The sequence below is a fragment of the Gekko japonicus genome, unplaced genomic scaffold (genome assembly GCF_001447785.1).
Source record: "Gekko japonicus isolate JY-2015 unplaced genomic scaffold, Gekko_japonicus_V1.1 scaffold4487, whole genome shotgun sequence".
NCBI lineage: Eukaryota > Metazoa > Chordata > Lepidosauria > Squamata > Gekkonidae > Gekko > Gekko japonicus.
The window spans coordinates 46,390-62,616 of NW_015161546.1; the positions used below are offsets into that span (position 1 = coordinate 46,390).

The window sequence follows — 16,227 nt, forward strand, 5'->3', positions numbered from 1 at the left end:
CGGGGGGGGGGGAGACACCTCCAACTCTCCCGCTCTCTCTTTTTCATTTTGCAATTTTATTTTATTTTTTGCATTTTTAAAACCCTTTTTATTTTTCGGCCCTGACTATGCCTGGGGTCATTTTGGAAACCCCACACACACTCACAAAACTAGGGAGTAAATCGCATTGTACTTGGCTCAGTGGGGCTTACTTCCAAGTAAATACATAGGGGTTAGGCTTCACGGTCACTGCTTTTAAAATCACTGGGTCCAAAATCTATCAGTCTGTCTTCATTAGAGTTTTCCAGTAGCATGCTGGTTGTGCGTACGTCTAACAGCACTGCAGCATACACCTCCAAAACCTTAAAGACAACGGAAGAGCTGTACCTGCTTCCACCTTGTGGCCCTCCTTAAGTTGATTCGCCACATGTTTTGGCAGCATGGAATAGAGCAAGGCTTCCGACTTCTTCTTTTCTGCATCCAGGTTTTTAGAGAGGATCCTGAGCTCTTCCTTCTTTCTCTCCAGTTGGTTGGACAGCTCTATCTCCGCCAGTCGTTGCTGGTTGAAGAGGATCAGATCCCTCGTCGTGTCATGCTGTGCGATGTCAGAAAGGTGCATCTGTTGTTCTTCTAGCTCCTCCAAACTGCGTAGCTTCGGTGAGCACAAGTACAGCATGCACTGGAGGCCCTCCATCCAGACCATCTGCCCTTTTCATTAAAAAAAAGAGAGAGACATAACAGTATGAGGCTCCATCAGGGGTCGTTTCATAGAAAAAGAGCTAGGGGAACTCATTAGCATAACTCATTAGCATATGCCACACACCCCCGACATCACCGGAAGTGTGTCATAAGGCCACACACCCCGCCCAGCGGTGGACCTGCAAGGCCGGCGGGAGTGCAAGGAAGCCCCGCGAAGACCCTCCCTGGCCCCAGGCAGGCAGGGGTGGGGAGAGGCAGGGAGGAAGCAACTTATCCTCCCTCTTCTCCTGCCTCCTCCTGGCTGAATGAGGGCCGGAAGCAGGGCGGCCGGAAGCAGGGGGCAGGGCTTCGTCATGTGCCCCGCCCCCCGTACCTCACCTGGGGGAACTGCGATCCCCCGCGATCCCCCCCGAAATGACCTCTGGGTTCCATACAGTTTACCAGTCCAAGTCTTACTTTGAAGGCCTTCATCAGCCCAAGTGCTCGAGTACCCATTAAGGTTTTCCCCTCTGTTCATTTTTAAATAACAGTTTTGCCTTTTGCAAAACCAGCTGCCAGGATTGCTTCATCAAGGAGAAGAAGGGGATAAGGAGAGCAGAACATTAACCTTTTGCTCCCCTGCTGTGTTTTTCACTGGAAAAAGACCCCTGGCGTTGCTATCACCTCCCTCTGAGCTCAGGAGGAAGAATCCCGGGCCAGCCCCCTTGTAAGAACTCTAGTAAGCCCTTCTTCAGGCTTAACAGGCAACTGAATATTTGTCCTCAGATACAAAACTCTCTTGTCTTTCTTGTCTGGTATTTCTTTTACAATCTTTATATAATTTTCATGCCTCCACTGGAGACTATTACCCAATGCCACCCTAGACCAAGAATGAACACAAAGATCCTTCAAATCAGATGGATTTACATCCCCCTCACCTACAACCCCCCCCACTTTGTTGGTACCTCTGAGTTTCAGCAGTGGCCGTTGGTTCCACGATTTAGGCAGCTTATCCCTTCGGGCCTTGAGGACAAACTGACTGTTGATAAACTTCCTTATACTGAAAATTGTGAACGTAACTTGTGGATGAACAATAGTAAAATACTTGTCTAATCTGGTACCAGTCGTCCGCAGTCTAGGCACAAATTTCTGAATGTTGACCCCAGCCTGCTTGATCTTCAGCTGAGGGACACAGACAGACAGAACTTCATAACTACAGGAGAAAACTTTCAGATTAGCTTTTAGAGGGAAAATATTACATCAAATTTAAGGTGCACCTTAAGCTGCCTTATCCTGAATCAGACTATTGGTCCATCAAGATCAGTATTGTCTACTCTGACTGGCAGCAGCCCTCCAGGGTCTCAGGTACAGGTGTTTCAGTTCACCTACTGCCTGGTCCTCTTAAAAAAAATATGGAGATGCTGGGGATTGAACCCTAGGACTTTCTGCACGCAAAACAGAGGCTGTTCCCAGCCCCTCTACAGGAGAGTCCTGTTTAAAATATATGTTCAGCATAGCAACAAGACTGATTTTAAATATCAGACCCCTAATAACATGTATACAGGGTTGCCAACCCCCAGGTGGCAACTGGAGATCGCCTTTTATTAAAATTGATCTCCAGACGACTAAGATCAGTTCCCCTGGAGAACATGGCTGCTTTGGAGGGTGGACTCTATGGCATTATACCCTCCTGAGGTCTCTCTCCTCCCCAAACCCTGTTGTCCTGAGGCTCCACCCCTTAAATCTCCAGGTATTTCCCAACCCAGAGCTGGGAGCCCTATGCATGTGCACATATGTGCATGTACGAGGAACATAACGTCAAAAGTCTGGCATACTGCAAGGTTAAAAGTCTGGCATACTGTAACTCCAGCAAAAGCTGAGCCAACAAAACAGCATTCTTACATCTTATTTTGCTCCTCTGCACAGCCAGAACCATCCCTACTGAAGCCTTTAACTAAAAGCACCTCACCCAAAGGGATGGCTTACTTTTTTATCAAACACAACGTGGAATGGGAATGTATAGCAAAATGTTCTCTCCTCAATCCAAAGCTTTTCAGGGAACTGTAGCTCAGAGGTACGTAGAATGTTTCCTGTGAATCAGAGAGATAAGTCATTCAGAAATCTTTGTTTGAATTAGCATGTTTTATCTTTGCAGTAAGAAATCCATTTTGGATCTGCTCTTGTCTTTCTACTGTGTTAGGCTGAGAATAGTTAGCCCGACAAGGCAATGCAGAAAGAAGAAAAGAGCTGGTTTTGTACCCCACTTTTCTGTACCCTAAGGAGTCTCTACGTGGTGTTCAATCACCTTTCCCTTCCTCTCCCAACAACAGGCACTTTGTGAGGTAGGTGGGGCTGAGAGAGTTCTGAGAGAGCTGTGACTGGTCCAAGACCACCCAGCAGGCTTCATGTGGAGGAGTGGGGAATCAAACCCGGTTCTTCAGATTAGTGTCTGCCACTCTTAACCACTACACACGTTGGCTCTCAGAAACTGATACGATAAAGACACCCATCTACTTCTGTTTGTGGAGACAAAAATAACTAGTCATCATCCCTAACCACCTACCCTTTGATACTGACTATTCTGAGATCCTTGGAGGCTGTGATATGTTAGAAGAAGTGTACATACATTGCATTGATGCTCTGGCCTCTGAACAATGATATTTTCTTCTTTTCTTTTAGATGTTTACATCTACTTTTCTCCCCAATGGGGGAGACCCAAAGTGGCTTACAAACTCGTTCTTCTCTGCTCCACATTATCCCCACAACCACTACCCTGTGAGGTATGTCAGGCTGAGAGAGAGAGTGACAGGCCCAAGGTCAAACAGCGAACTTCCTCACAATGTTACATTCAAAGTGAACATGGCTTGTGGTCCTCCTGGTGATTTCCCCTTTAAACCGGATCAAAGGAAAACCCACCTTGACGTGACTCAAAGACGGAACTACAGGGTGGCTGTGGGTGGAATGTCCATGTGGGCGCTCAGCCCACAGCCAATATAAGGAGAGGGCAGAGCTAAGCTCCTTATTTCGTCCCATTTTTAATGGACTAAAAAAACCCTTTAACAGAGGATTGGCTGCTGGTTGTGTGGGGCCTGGCACGATCTTCATAGCGCAGACACTGTGGAGAAAATGGGGGGGGGGATGAGGGGAACAGCAGCAGCTGGCACAGGGATGGGGTAGGTGGACACGGTTCCCGCCCACTCACAAGCCAATTGCTGCTTCTGCCATAACGGAGTCATGTTTTCACATCCCCAAATGAAACATCCCTGGAAACCTTTTTTTTAAAAAAAACAAAAACTTGTGGTTATATCCAGCAAGACTGTAGACTCATTTATATATTTAATTACAATCATCACACCCGGAGTTAAGAAGGAACGTATTCACCTCTATGAAATCTCACAGCCCATCTCACAATGTCCCAGTAGGATTTCTTTTCTGGGCAGCGCAATGTCAGTTCTTCCCTCCCTTTCTGGGAAGCTCCATCCAATATCTAAAGAGAACCATGCAGCAAAACAGTGGGATGGTGGTCATTAAAACAAAGGGATTGGCATTCATGCTCTGTCATAGCAACTTGCATTAGAGCAAACTTGTGGGAGCAGGAGAAGACAGGAAGAGCCAGCAGGGATGGTGAGGCAGTCAAAAGACTCTTGTAGAGTGTCCCTTGAAATCGCAGACTGGGAAGAAACAGTACGGCTCGCTCGAGGCAGAACATATTGTGCTTACTAAATTGGTTTAATCAGGGCTCTTTTTGTAGAAAAACCCCAGCAGGAACTCATTAGCATAATAGGCCACACCCAACACCAGAAACTCATTAGCATATTAGGCTACACCCCTGGCAGCACAGCTCATTAGCACATTAGGCCACACCCCCATGTTACCAGAAGTGTGGTCATCCAGCCACACCCACCTTTTGCTTGTTATTCTGTTTACCTTGTTTGTTGTCAAAACCCAGGGCTTTTTTTGTAGCAGGAACTCCTTTGCATGTTAGGCCACACACCCCTAATGTAGCCAATCCTAATGAGTTTCTGCTGTTGGGTGTGGCCTATTATGCTAATGAGACCCTGCTGGGCGTGGCCAACTCAGGAGCCAGCTGGAACTCCGTTCCTGTGCGTTCCTGACCAAAAATAGCCCTGGGTTTAATTCTTAGGGATGCTGTAAGTCAGAAGTGACATGGCAACACTTAACACATACCACACTCAATAGGTGCCTTTCTTTCCTTTCTTTTCAAACTTCCAAGGAAGGAGATTCTACAACTGTCCTTGATCACCATCAGTTTTCAATCTGTCTGCCTCCTGGGAACCCCTTTATATCAGCTTGTCGATTAAGAAACTCTTGCACATCTGTCACACCTGGGTACGATAGAGTCCTGGGTAACATGCTAGGGCACCTGCTTACTTTATGCATGCCAGCCAAACTTGTTAATCATCACTGTTGCTCCATGTCAGTGGACAGTATACTCTAGAACACAGCCCTATCTCTCCCCCGTGATTAAAAGCTGGAGTAGACCAATGTTATTCAGTAGAGCGTCCTCCCTTACTGATTTTCTACCTAATACACTTCCATGGAAACCAAAATTTCCCCTGACCACTGGATTAATACTATTGAAAGCAGCCATCAATTAGAAATTTCCTCCTAGTGTATACAGTGCCGAGACCTGGATGGTCCAGGCTAACCCAATCTCAGAAGCTAAGCAGGGTTAGCCCTCCTTAGTACTTGAATGGGAGACCACCAAGGAGGTCCAAGATTGCTATGCAGAGGCAGGTGATAGCAAACCACCACCTCTTGCCTTGCAAACCCTATTGGGATGCCATACGTCGGCTGCAACTTGGTGGCAGTTCCCACCAATGTATAGAGGGATGTGGACCCTACCGCTATTCTACCACATTCCACTGAGGAAAGCCTTCCTTCTTCCTAAGGAGCCCTTCGCCAACAGAAGAGCCGCAGAACTTGGAGGAAGCCTCCCTAAGGTTGGATCTGTAGCAACGCCTTAGACATCAGCCTCTACGAATGCAGAATGATTGTACTGGCTCAAAACCACTTTCAGGACCAAGTACAGAACCACTTTCTCTACCTCTTTATCCTTCTCTGAGTCTTCGGATGTTCTCTCCTCGATTTCGTTCTTTCCCCTTTCCTCGTTATGCAAACAAAAGACTACATGCTCCTTCTTCCCAGTACGCTCCTCTTCTACGTTTTGATTCAGAATTTTCAGCGTCACGTTACTGTCAAAGAAATCTCTGGCCACAGCTTCAAGGATTCCTGTGTCCAAAATCATCATCATCATCGTCTTGCAGACAGTGCATAGAGGTGATATACATCCCATGTATACAAATACAATAAATTTTTGTAACACTGCACTCTTAGGGTTGGATCCAAACTAAACTTTGCAGTTATGGAAATTTCCACCCATTTGCCCTTCCCACTGCGAAGTCCCCTTCTGATATTCCTTAGGGTCCCCTATCCCCAGGAACAGCACTTGGTGGAGATCAGGGGGCTGCAGTGGGAGGAGAGAGGCGGGGAAGTTCCATATTGCTGATGGAAAATTTAGTCTGGACCCAATCCTTAGTGAAAAATTCTCATTTCAGTTACAACAAAATAACTTTGGAAATCACAGAACAACTTCATGAATACCTCCCCCCCACACGCCCTTTGGGCACGAAAACTAAGCAGTTGATGAGACTTGTGCGACCGTATTCGCAACAGGCAACTGGCTGCCACATAAGCAAAATAACTTTGGAAATCATAAAATAACTTTGGAAAGTACAGAACAATTTCATGAATACCTTCCCCCCCACACACACCCTTTGCGCACAAAAACTAAGTAGTTGATGAGACTTGTGTGACCGTATTCGCAACAGGCAACTGGCTGCCTAAGGGCTGAATTTAGCCCCAAGAGGGTACAGCATAGCACCCAGGTCGGACAAAAGTTAAGAGGGCGACAGGGATAGCATAGGAATACAACAGATCGCTAGTGACACTCTCTGGATTCTCAGTTGAAAGCAAATTAATCATAACAATCTGAGGCTAAATGATTCGTGTGGAAGTAATTAATATGCCACCCACCCACAGTTGACACAGTGTTACTGCCAATGGACTGGGACTTGCAAGCTGAGCATGAACAGCATGGTTTTCATGGGCAAAGGAGTGATGTGGAAAAAATAGATAGGGACTCTGGGGCAATTGATGCTCCGTCTTCTTGGTGCTTGACTGAGCATGAACAGCATGGTTTACATGGGCAAAGGAGTGATGTAGAAAACCCCGCACTACATAGTAGTTTCTCTTTTCACAGCCTTCATCCTGCAGATAAAAACAACAAACCAGCATTTGCAGGAAAGTGCTCATGTTGAGAGGTAGATCATGGGTGTGACCATCACGTATGACAAGGATAATTTTGCTAGCCCTTATGGAAAAGTCCCAGGAGAAACATGGTTGTATGATAATACATCCCAAACTAAAGCCTGGGTTGAAACTAGAGTTGCCAATCCTTGGCTAGCAACACCTGAGAGACCTTGGGGGAGCAGATACTCACCACAATGGCATTGCCATACATCATGACATCAGTTCCAGCCACATAACCAGAAGTGATGTAACTACATTGCCAGATGCTCTAGGATCACTTGAAACTCTAGAGTAAAACCATAGAGTTTCAAGTGCATCCTAGAGCATCCAGCATCATGTTAATGTCACTTCTGGTTGTGCAGCTGGAAATGATGTCATAACGTTGCGAGATGTTGTTCTGGACTCCATATTTTGCCCCTGCCACTTGCCAGAGTGAGGGTGGGTAACAGAGACGAGAGTTTCCCCACCCCCACCTGGGAAATGGCAACCCTATTCAAAACAGGATCTTGCGGCATTTCACCTGGGACAATCTGACACAGGCCCTTCCTGTCGGAGTAATAGTGAAGCAGGAGCATCCCGTCTGTTCTTTCCACACGAAATGATGGTGCATTCATTTCCTATGTAGAAAAACAATCTCAATGTTTTTCTTTCTTTGAGGGTAAATTTCATATACAGTTCTTATACCAAACCGCTGTTAGTAACGGCATTTCTGACCTCCTGATATGGAGCTCTTGGTTAAATAATGAAAACAACACCAGATTTACCCATTTAACGTTTATTAAATATATAATCAAGAGTTTCAGCAGATTGGAGAAAGGTGAACACTTTTCATAATGGAAAAAACCCACAGACTGGCTTCTGTGTTGCTTGATGTTGGATCACAGCTCTGAATTTGAAGATTTAGGGTCAATTTCATAATGGCTTTATGTTTCATTATTACAACAAAGTTTTACACCACTCTACAAATTATCTTCTTTGTATATGCCATCTTATTATATAGAAAAATAATCGCAGAAGAGCAAATCCTGTACTCGATTTTAAGACTACCCCTGCAAATATGGGGCTTTGCCACTATGCCGTAAATAAATGTATTTTCTCTTCACAGCCACACGCCCCACACACACCTTTTTTGTACCTAACATTAAGTGTGATTAACAGTTTGAATTCTCTTTTGTGCTCTTTTGTTGGAGCTAATAAAAGGTATTACAAAATTTTTGGAATTTGTCTGCAGAGCAACACAATCTTTGTCTTCCCAAAACAGTATTGTTCACCTGAGCTACAGGTAAGAAAGGATGGTGGGGAAGCTATTGTTGGTGGGGAATATTTTTCACCTGAACAACAGAGGAGGAGGACAAGAAGAAGAAGAAAAAGAAGAAGAGTTGGTTTCTATACCCTGCTTTATCTACCTTAAAGAGTCTCAAAGTGGCTTTCAATCATCCTTCCCTTCCTCTCCCTACAACAAGCACCTTGTGAGGTAGGTGGGGCAGAGAGAGTTCTGAGAGAACTCTGACTGGCCCAAGGTCACCCAGCAGGCTTCCTGTGGAAGAGTGGGGAATCAAACCCGGTTCTCCGGTTTAGAGGCCACCGCTCTTAACCACTACAACATGCTAGGATGGTGAGGAAGGGACGGTGGGGAAGCTATTCAGAAGCAGACAAAAGAGGGACCAAGGCAAGGAATATAAAGAACAGGCCATGACGACAGGAGAAATATGGACTGGTTGGGATGGATCAAGGAGCCCAGCTTGACCTTCAGATTCCTTTTATATGCAACAGACATTACCAGGTTTGAGGACAAGCAATGGCTGACCTGTAGCCTTATCTGTTCTGAAAAAATATATTAATTATCACAGATTACTCCAGATTGGTACTGGTGAGTACAGTGAGTAAACAGAAGGCAGTATAGTAGTTAGGGTGTCAGAAGAGGATCTGGGACACCCGGTTTTGAATACCCACACTGCCATGCAAGCTTACTTTGTGACCTTGGGTCAATCACTCTCAACCTAACCTAGCTCAGAGGGTTGTTGAAGAGGGAAATATTGTAAGCCGCTTTGGGTCCACACTGGGTGCGTTCAGACGCGCCGTTTGATCTGGTGTTGTGACAGTTCAGCAATGGATTTTATATGCACGATCACACAGTCAACATCTGCCTCCTGTCCCCAGCCGTTGATTTCCAGCTCAAAACCCCTTTAACCCGGAATATTTTGTTACCAGGTCCCAAAGTGGTATTTTCTCAGCTCTCCCATTTAAAGCCGCAGTTTCCCCTGTGTGATCGCTCCTCTGGTGTCAAGCCACTTCCGATTATTTAAACCCCCTCCCTGCTTGAAAGCCCAAGGCTTCCACTTTTCGGCTGCCTTTTTGTTTTTTGTGCGTTGGCGGTATGTGCATAAGTGGAGCTCCGCTCCCACATTGTCCACAGTAAAAATAAGTGCGTCAGAACCGGACCAGTTTAAACCGCTCTCAGCACGCCATCTGAATGCACCCATTGAGGAGAAAAGTGGGGTATAAATGAAGAAGATAAATAAATCAGTACCTGGTAGGACAGGGCAAGGTAGCTATGAAGAGCATCAAGGTTCTCGATAAATTCAATCAAGTTCCCTCCCAGAGTCCGAAGCATTCTGTCGTACCCGGACATCTTACAGAAACTGAAAAAGTGGTCCCCAAACAGTTTTAGCGCTGCCTCTTCTGGTACATCTGAATGGAAATGAGTGAAACCAATAAAGGTGAGGGCTTCGACTCACACCTCAGGCATGAGCAAAATGCATCCACCAAATCCTCTCAGAAGAACACATCTGCTTAACATCCTGGCGTGTCCTCAGTGCAACGCAGAAGGATTTTTTCTTCCACCTCTCTGACTCTAGTCAGCCTCATTGTCTCTGACATTGTCTCTGACAGTGCTATTCTCTCTTTGGGGTGGGCAGAGAGGAGAGTGTTGCCTAGATTCTAAGAGGGCAGTATCAGTCCTGAATTGGAGAGGGTTTGCATATTTTGTACAGAGAAAGTACAAAATCTGCCCTTTCTCTTGAAAAAAAAACAGGTACCAAACCTCCAAGTCATGTTCACAATATAGTACCCTTCTGCTATGTAGGAATTACTCTAGTAATGTACTTTTCCTTATCATGACCATCCATGATGCCCTGAATATCATGACTTTTCCCCATGAAAATGTCTGTAATATCCAGATAATTGTAAGCACAGTAGAAGTCCCTACAGTGATCGAAGGGCAATCGACTTGGACACCTTGGACAGCAGATATATCTTGCAGCAAGGTTGGCTCCAAGTTTTTGTGGACTTACAGCTACTTAAGCATAAATACACTCTTCTGGGTACACTGAAGGGTGTAATTCTGCATTAGGATTGCACTGTTAGACCAATAAGGCCCATTTAACGGCCATAGGGTTGCAAGTACAAGTGTAAAGGAGATTGGACTGTAAACTGAGAGAAGGGCCCAGAGTATAGCCAAGTCAGAGACAGTGGAGTGAATCCGATCCCTATCATACCACACCACTGAGCAAAGTTTGAAGCCTTCCTCCCGTCCGAGGAGAGTTTCTCCAGCTCAAGCAGCTCTTCTGTCAGAGGAAGAGCCACTTAAGATGGGAAAAGACTCCTTAAGTTGGAGGAAGTCTTCTTTGAGGAGGGTTGGATCCACCCTAGTGTGTTCTGCCTCAGAAGTTGCACCAGAGCCCCGGTACCCTGTGTTATTGTAGGTTGCTCCAAGTCCAGTATTTTACTTCACTAATTTACAGTGGGCTCCTTGACTGGTCTGGGCCCAGAAAGTGACTCTTCCACCCTCGCTGACTTCTGGTGATTGCCATATCTCATAGCTTTTGTGAGTACTCAGCGAGGGGGGGGAGGGGAATGGGGCACTTAGGCTTGGCATGCCCTCCCCTCCCACCTCCTCATAAATGGAGCAATCTTGGGTAGTGGGAGATGAGGGGCAGGGACATTGGGAGTGCCCTTCACAATAGTGCAACATTGTTTCCAAGGAAAATTCTCATATCTCTAGGAATCGCTGGAAACTTGATGGTTTTACCATAGATTTTTCTGTGATTCCTAGAGAGGTATGATGTGACTTCCAAGTTTCCTCCAAAAGTGATGTCACAGTGTCAGCCCAACAGCCTTTTTTTTTTGTATTTTTTTCTCCCTCCACCACTTGAATTAGTGACAGGAGTTGGCGACGAGATTGGCAGCCCTAACTTTTGGGAGGGACTTCTGAATAAATCTCCTAAGAGTACTGACTGACGGTAAGCATGGTTTCCCTTACAAGTGACCAGAGCTTACGGGACTTTATTTTACACCTAACTATCAGCATTCTGCACCTCCAAACTAATGGCAGATGAGTCAGCAAAGAGACAGACGGGGAGAGGGAGCCACCAAGGTAGATCAAAATAAAAATATTACAGATATTCTAAATTAAAAACAACAATCAACTCAATACTTAGGGTCTTGCAGGCTTCCTGGACCAACTTTATTGTGACACCATCGTCGTACACAGTATATGTCATAAAATTGTCTTCAAGCCCAGCTTGAGTTCTGCAAAAATGACAAAAATGTTGTATCTGAGGCTAGGCCATAAAGGAGAACAAACAATTTGCAATTTGGTCTGTACAATTCAGCTAAACCAGCACCATTATTTTTTTTTGGTTATGTTTAAAAAACAATTTTCTTCCCATTCAAACCTAGGGAACATCAAAGGTGATGATAATTAATCAAATCATTGTGCTGATGAAAGCTGACAGAGAAAAGGCCCCTTATGAAATGTGTAGTTTCAGAAGGCAGCCATTTTGGTCTGCAGTAGAATAGCTAGATTAGAGTCCCTTATTGCCTTAGCGACCAAAAAGATTTTCAGGGTATGAACTTCCAAGAGTCAAAGCAACCTTAATCAGATCCATTCATATCTGACAAAAGAAACTAAGATTCTCGTAAGCTCAGACCCCCACCCAATCTTGTTGGTCTCTGTGGTCTAGCTTAGTGTAAGCTAGCTCACAGTTTTTTAGTCTCCGGCTCACACATTTACTGTCTTAGCTCAGTAAGGATGGCTCCAGAGCAAACTAATTTATGCAGTAGCCAAATTGTTTGCTCACAACTTTAATGCCAGCAGCTCACAAAGGAGAATTTTTGCTCACAAGACCCCACAGCTTAGAGGGAGCATTGTACTGGACTCGAATCTAACATTTCTTATGAATTATACAGTTATATGCAGTTTCTAGACATCCTAAGAGCCAAAGTGTTGGATGCCGCTAGCTTTTCTGTGAGCAAAAAAGAGAGGAGAGAGTCACCTTGGATCCCCAGTGGCAGGGGTCATTCCCTGCAGAAGCGCACAGGAGCGGAGCTCTGGCAGTAAAGAGCCCAGGGGCGGGCACATGCAACAAGCCCCGCCCCCTGCTCCCAGCAGCCCTCAATCAGAGCAAGAAGCAGCCAGGTAAGCTGCAGAGCCCGCCCCCAATAGCTAGCAATCCAAAACAATCCAGTGGAGAATGAGCAGTGGGTGTTGCCTTCTTACACACTTCCGGTGATGTCGGGGGATGTAGCATATGCAAATAAGTTATGTTAATGAGTTATGCTAATGAGCTCCTGCACCTCTTTTTCTATGAAATGACCCCTGCCCAGTGGTATGGGGTGGGAATGGCTGTCACTGCGGACTGGCAAATGCAGGGAAGCATGTCATTTGGAAGCCTTGTTGCTGTGGTACCGTATGGGTACCATGCTGTGTAGAAGACCCCTTAGTCATTCCTGGGTGCATACTCACATAATGTATGAACTATGGTCAGGATAAGCTTTTGTGGGGGGGAAAGGCATGAAGCAGGTTGGGAAGAAGAGCAATGTGTAGCAATGGAGGAGGGCTCAGACCGTGTCAGAATGAGAAGGTTAAAATGATCACGAAGGCGTCCCAGTGTTCACTTCCCTCATGTAACACGTTAGAGGGTAGGGATACTTACCTGAGTTTTTCCCATGTCTCTTCACCGAATTTCTCCACAAGGAGAGATTTCAGGCAATTGTTGATGAATCCGTACTAGAGCAAGAGAAAGAAACCCTTACGTATGCCCAGCTGAACCACAAATCTTATCGCAAATACTAATGCATTAATACAGGAGACATGATTTCCCCATGGGTTATCTGCCCCAGGTTCAATGTTTTTGGAAAGTGGGTTTTTCTCCTGCTTCCCCACAGCATCATGGTACATTGGTGTGCCTCCTGGGGTTTCCTTAGCTTTTCTCCGATCTTTCTAAAATCTGGTTTGCTCCAAAGTTTTGGGAACAATTACGCTAAAGCTTAGGTGATTGCTGTAGGGGGATTTGAATTTTCCTGCCCACAAGCAGAGGTCATTTGGGGGGGACGCGGGGGGACGCCATCCCCCCGGGTGAGGTGCGGGAGGGCGGGGCCTGGAGCTCCCTGCTGGTGCCCGCTGGAGGTCGCCGCCGGCTGTGGGGAGGACACACTTCCGGTGATGTCAGGGGGTGTGGCATATGCTAATGAGTTATGCTAATGAGTCCCCCTAGCTCTTTTTCTACTAAATGACCCCTGCCCACAAGGCCACTATGAATCCAAAACCCACAGTGGACATTTCCTCCCCCTGCCTTGGGTGGCTTTTAAATGTTTTTAATTGGTACTAGAATGTCATTATATCAATATAACAATATACCAATATGTGTACCCTGAATTCCCAGCTTTCATTTGGAAAAAAGAAAAGAAAGTCTCCAGCTCTTTCTGTTGCAGAGATTTGCCTTTCCCTTTATATCTCTGCAACAGAAAGGGCTAGATAAACTTTTTTAATGAAAGCTGAGAAATTTGACAATCTGGTACACATGATGGTATACTGTTATATCAATATAACAATATTCTACTGCCTTTTAAAAAAATTGCAAAAGCCCCAGTAGAGCAGGCAGGTGGAGGGTGGCCATTGTTGGGGTCTAGGAAAGGGAAACTGCTGGGAAACCTGCCATGTGGAAGCCCCATTGCTGTTATGTTGTGTCAGCAGCCACATCAGCAATAGGGACACCTCTCAAAGGCATTCCTTCGGCTTACAGGAAATAAACAGAGAGATAAGGGTTTTTTCCATTCCAAATCTCCTGTTAAATATGCGAAAAGTTATTCTTATAGTGATCTTACACTTTAAAAAAATCTCATTACAAAACTTTGCTAGTAGCCTTGCGCAATGCAAATTAGTTGAATTTCATATAATTTTTATAATGGAGCAGAGTTGCAAAAAAACCCCTGATTAGACCCAAAACTCAGCTACAAAGTTTTGCTAGACCAAACATTAATTCAAACAATTAATTCAATCTGAGAGGAATGAAATAAATGCTAAATGTCCCCCAAGCTCATTGATGAGGCAAGATGGAGCTGAAAGTTTCCTGTAGGTCTGGATGCTTTCAGCTGAAGCCAGAAGAACCCAGCCTCCTCAGGCTATTATTTTAGGATCTTTAGGGTCTTTCAAGTCTGAACTCTTCCTAGAAGCTAAAATGACTAAACTGAAGCTATCATACTTTGGTCATATTATGAGAAGACTTACTGAGAAAGACAATAATGTTAGGAAAAGTTGAAGGCAGCAGGAAAAGAGGAAGACCCAACATGAGATGGATTGATTGACTCAATCAAGGAGGTCACGGCCCTCAGTTCGCAAGACCTGACCAAGACTATTAACGATGGGACATTTGGAAGGTCATTCATTCATAGGGTCATCATAAGTCGGAAGTGACTTGACAGCATTTAACCTACTGAGAACCTTTCCACGATTTTATAACCCCATGTGTTCCTTCAAAGCTCGCCCCTCCACAAGATTAGGTGCCATTAGCGGTTGTCCCCCAACCACTTTTGTCATACATCTCCAATCAAAAGTGCCACCATACAGTTTCCCGGCTGGTGACCATCCTCCTTCCCTCCAAAATTTTCCTTCTTAAGGACCTGGCAGCTGATCAGCTACACACTTCTGAATGCTGTCATCACAAAATAAACGATATAAAACAGGAAGCAAACTGGGAGTCGAGGAGATACCCCTTTGATTCTGAAGGGCCTGCACAAGAGTGTGTGCCTTCTGATTGGCAAAATGAAACATTTGTACATTTATTGGAGGTTTTGATTTTTCTATATCCTCTCTGTCTATCCCCATGCAAATCTTTACTAAAGGATGGGAGAGATCCTACCATGTGTTCTGAAGTTTTGGGAAGAGAATAAGGAGTGGGCTACTTTGACGTAGAACAATTTGGCTTAGGGAGAAGAGCTAACTATAAATAGGGATTAAGGTAGGGATGTCAGCCTTCAGGTGAGACCTGAGGATTCCCTGGAATTACATCTCATTTCCAGACTACAGAGATCCACTCCCTTGGAGAAAATGGACGCTTTGCAGGGTGGAATCTATGGCATTGTACACCACTGAGGTCCCTGGCCTCTCCAGGGTCCATCCCCAAACCTCCAGAAATTTCCCAACCTGATTCTGGCAACCAGTGTTCCCTCTAAGCTGAGTTAGATTGAGCTAGCTCACAGTTTTTTAGCCTCTGGCTCACACATTTTTGTCTCAGCTCAGGAAGGATGGCTCCGGAGCAAACTAATTTAGGCAGTAGCCAAATCGCTCGCTCACAGCTTGAAGGCCAGTAGCTCACAAAGTAGAATTTTTGCTCACAAGACTCCACAGCTCAGAGGGAACATTGCTGGCAACCCTAGATTAAGGGGATTTGAATGAAGGGGTACATTGAGTTTTGATAGTGCCTAAAAGTTTTGTAATTGATAGTCCACATGGTTCCACCATAAATTATGCCTTAAGGAACAGGCCTACTCTACATATCATATTATTGTAATCCTCCCTGGATCAGGAATTTCAACTTCTTTCTTTCTTTCTTTCTTTCTTTCTTTCTTTCTTTCTTTCTTTCTTTCTTTCTTTCTTTCTTTCTTTCTTTCTTTCTTTCTTTCTCTCTTTCTCTCTCTCTCTCTCTCTCTCTCTCTCTCTCTCTCTTTCTTTCTTTCTTTCAAACATGCCAAGACATTTATTCTATACCATCAAGAGATGCAGAAACCTCTTTTTAAAAATTGAAGCCAGATTGTATAGATTCTACTCAAGCGACTGAGTTTGTGCTCGCTTAGGGTTGCCAACTTCCAGGTAGGGCCTGAATTTCTCCTGGAATCATCTCCCAACTACAGAGGCCAGTTCTCTACTTCTCCCTGCCTTCCTCACACGCATCCAGTAATAAAGCATTCCTGTGAAGAATCTCTTCGGTCTAAGCCCCTCGAAGTCAACAGGCTTAA

At 45.1% G+C, this 16,227-nt stretch overlaps 1 protein-coding gene across 1 annotated transcript in view; it reads right to left on the reverse strand.

Moving 5' to 3' along the window:
* The window catches only part of LOC107125827 (guanylate cyclase soluble subunit beta-2-like), a 43,865-nt gene that overhangs the window by 19,143 nt on the left and 8,495 nt on the right, over positions 1–16,227 (reverse strand). Inside the window, exons 4-12 of the mRNA XM_015429288.1 lie at positions 12,927–13,000; positions 11,426–11,520; positions 9,521–9,681; positions 7,511–7,607; positions 5,726–5,910; positions 3,754–3,772; positions 2,644–2,747; positions 1,623–1,839; positions 367–687 (exon numbers count right to left, since the gene is read on the reverse strand). Of these exons, the coding sequence (XP_015284774.1) occupies positions 367–687; positions 1,623–1,839; positions 2,644–2,747; positions 3,754–3,772; positions 5,726–5,910; positions 7,511–7,607; positions 9,521–9,681; positions 11,426–11,520; positions 12,927–13,000 (1,273 nt within the window). The remainder of the gene's footprint in view (positions 1–366; positions 688–1,622; positions 1,840–2,643; positions 2,748–3,753; positions 3,773–5,725; positions 5,911–7,510; positions 7,608–9,520; positions 9,682–11,425; positions 11,521–12,926; positions 13,001–16,227) is intronic.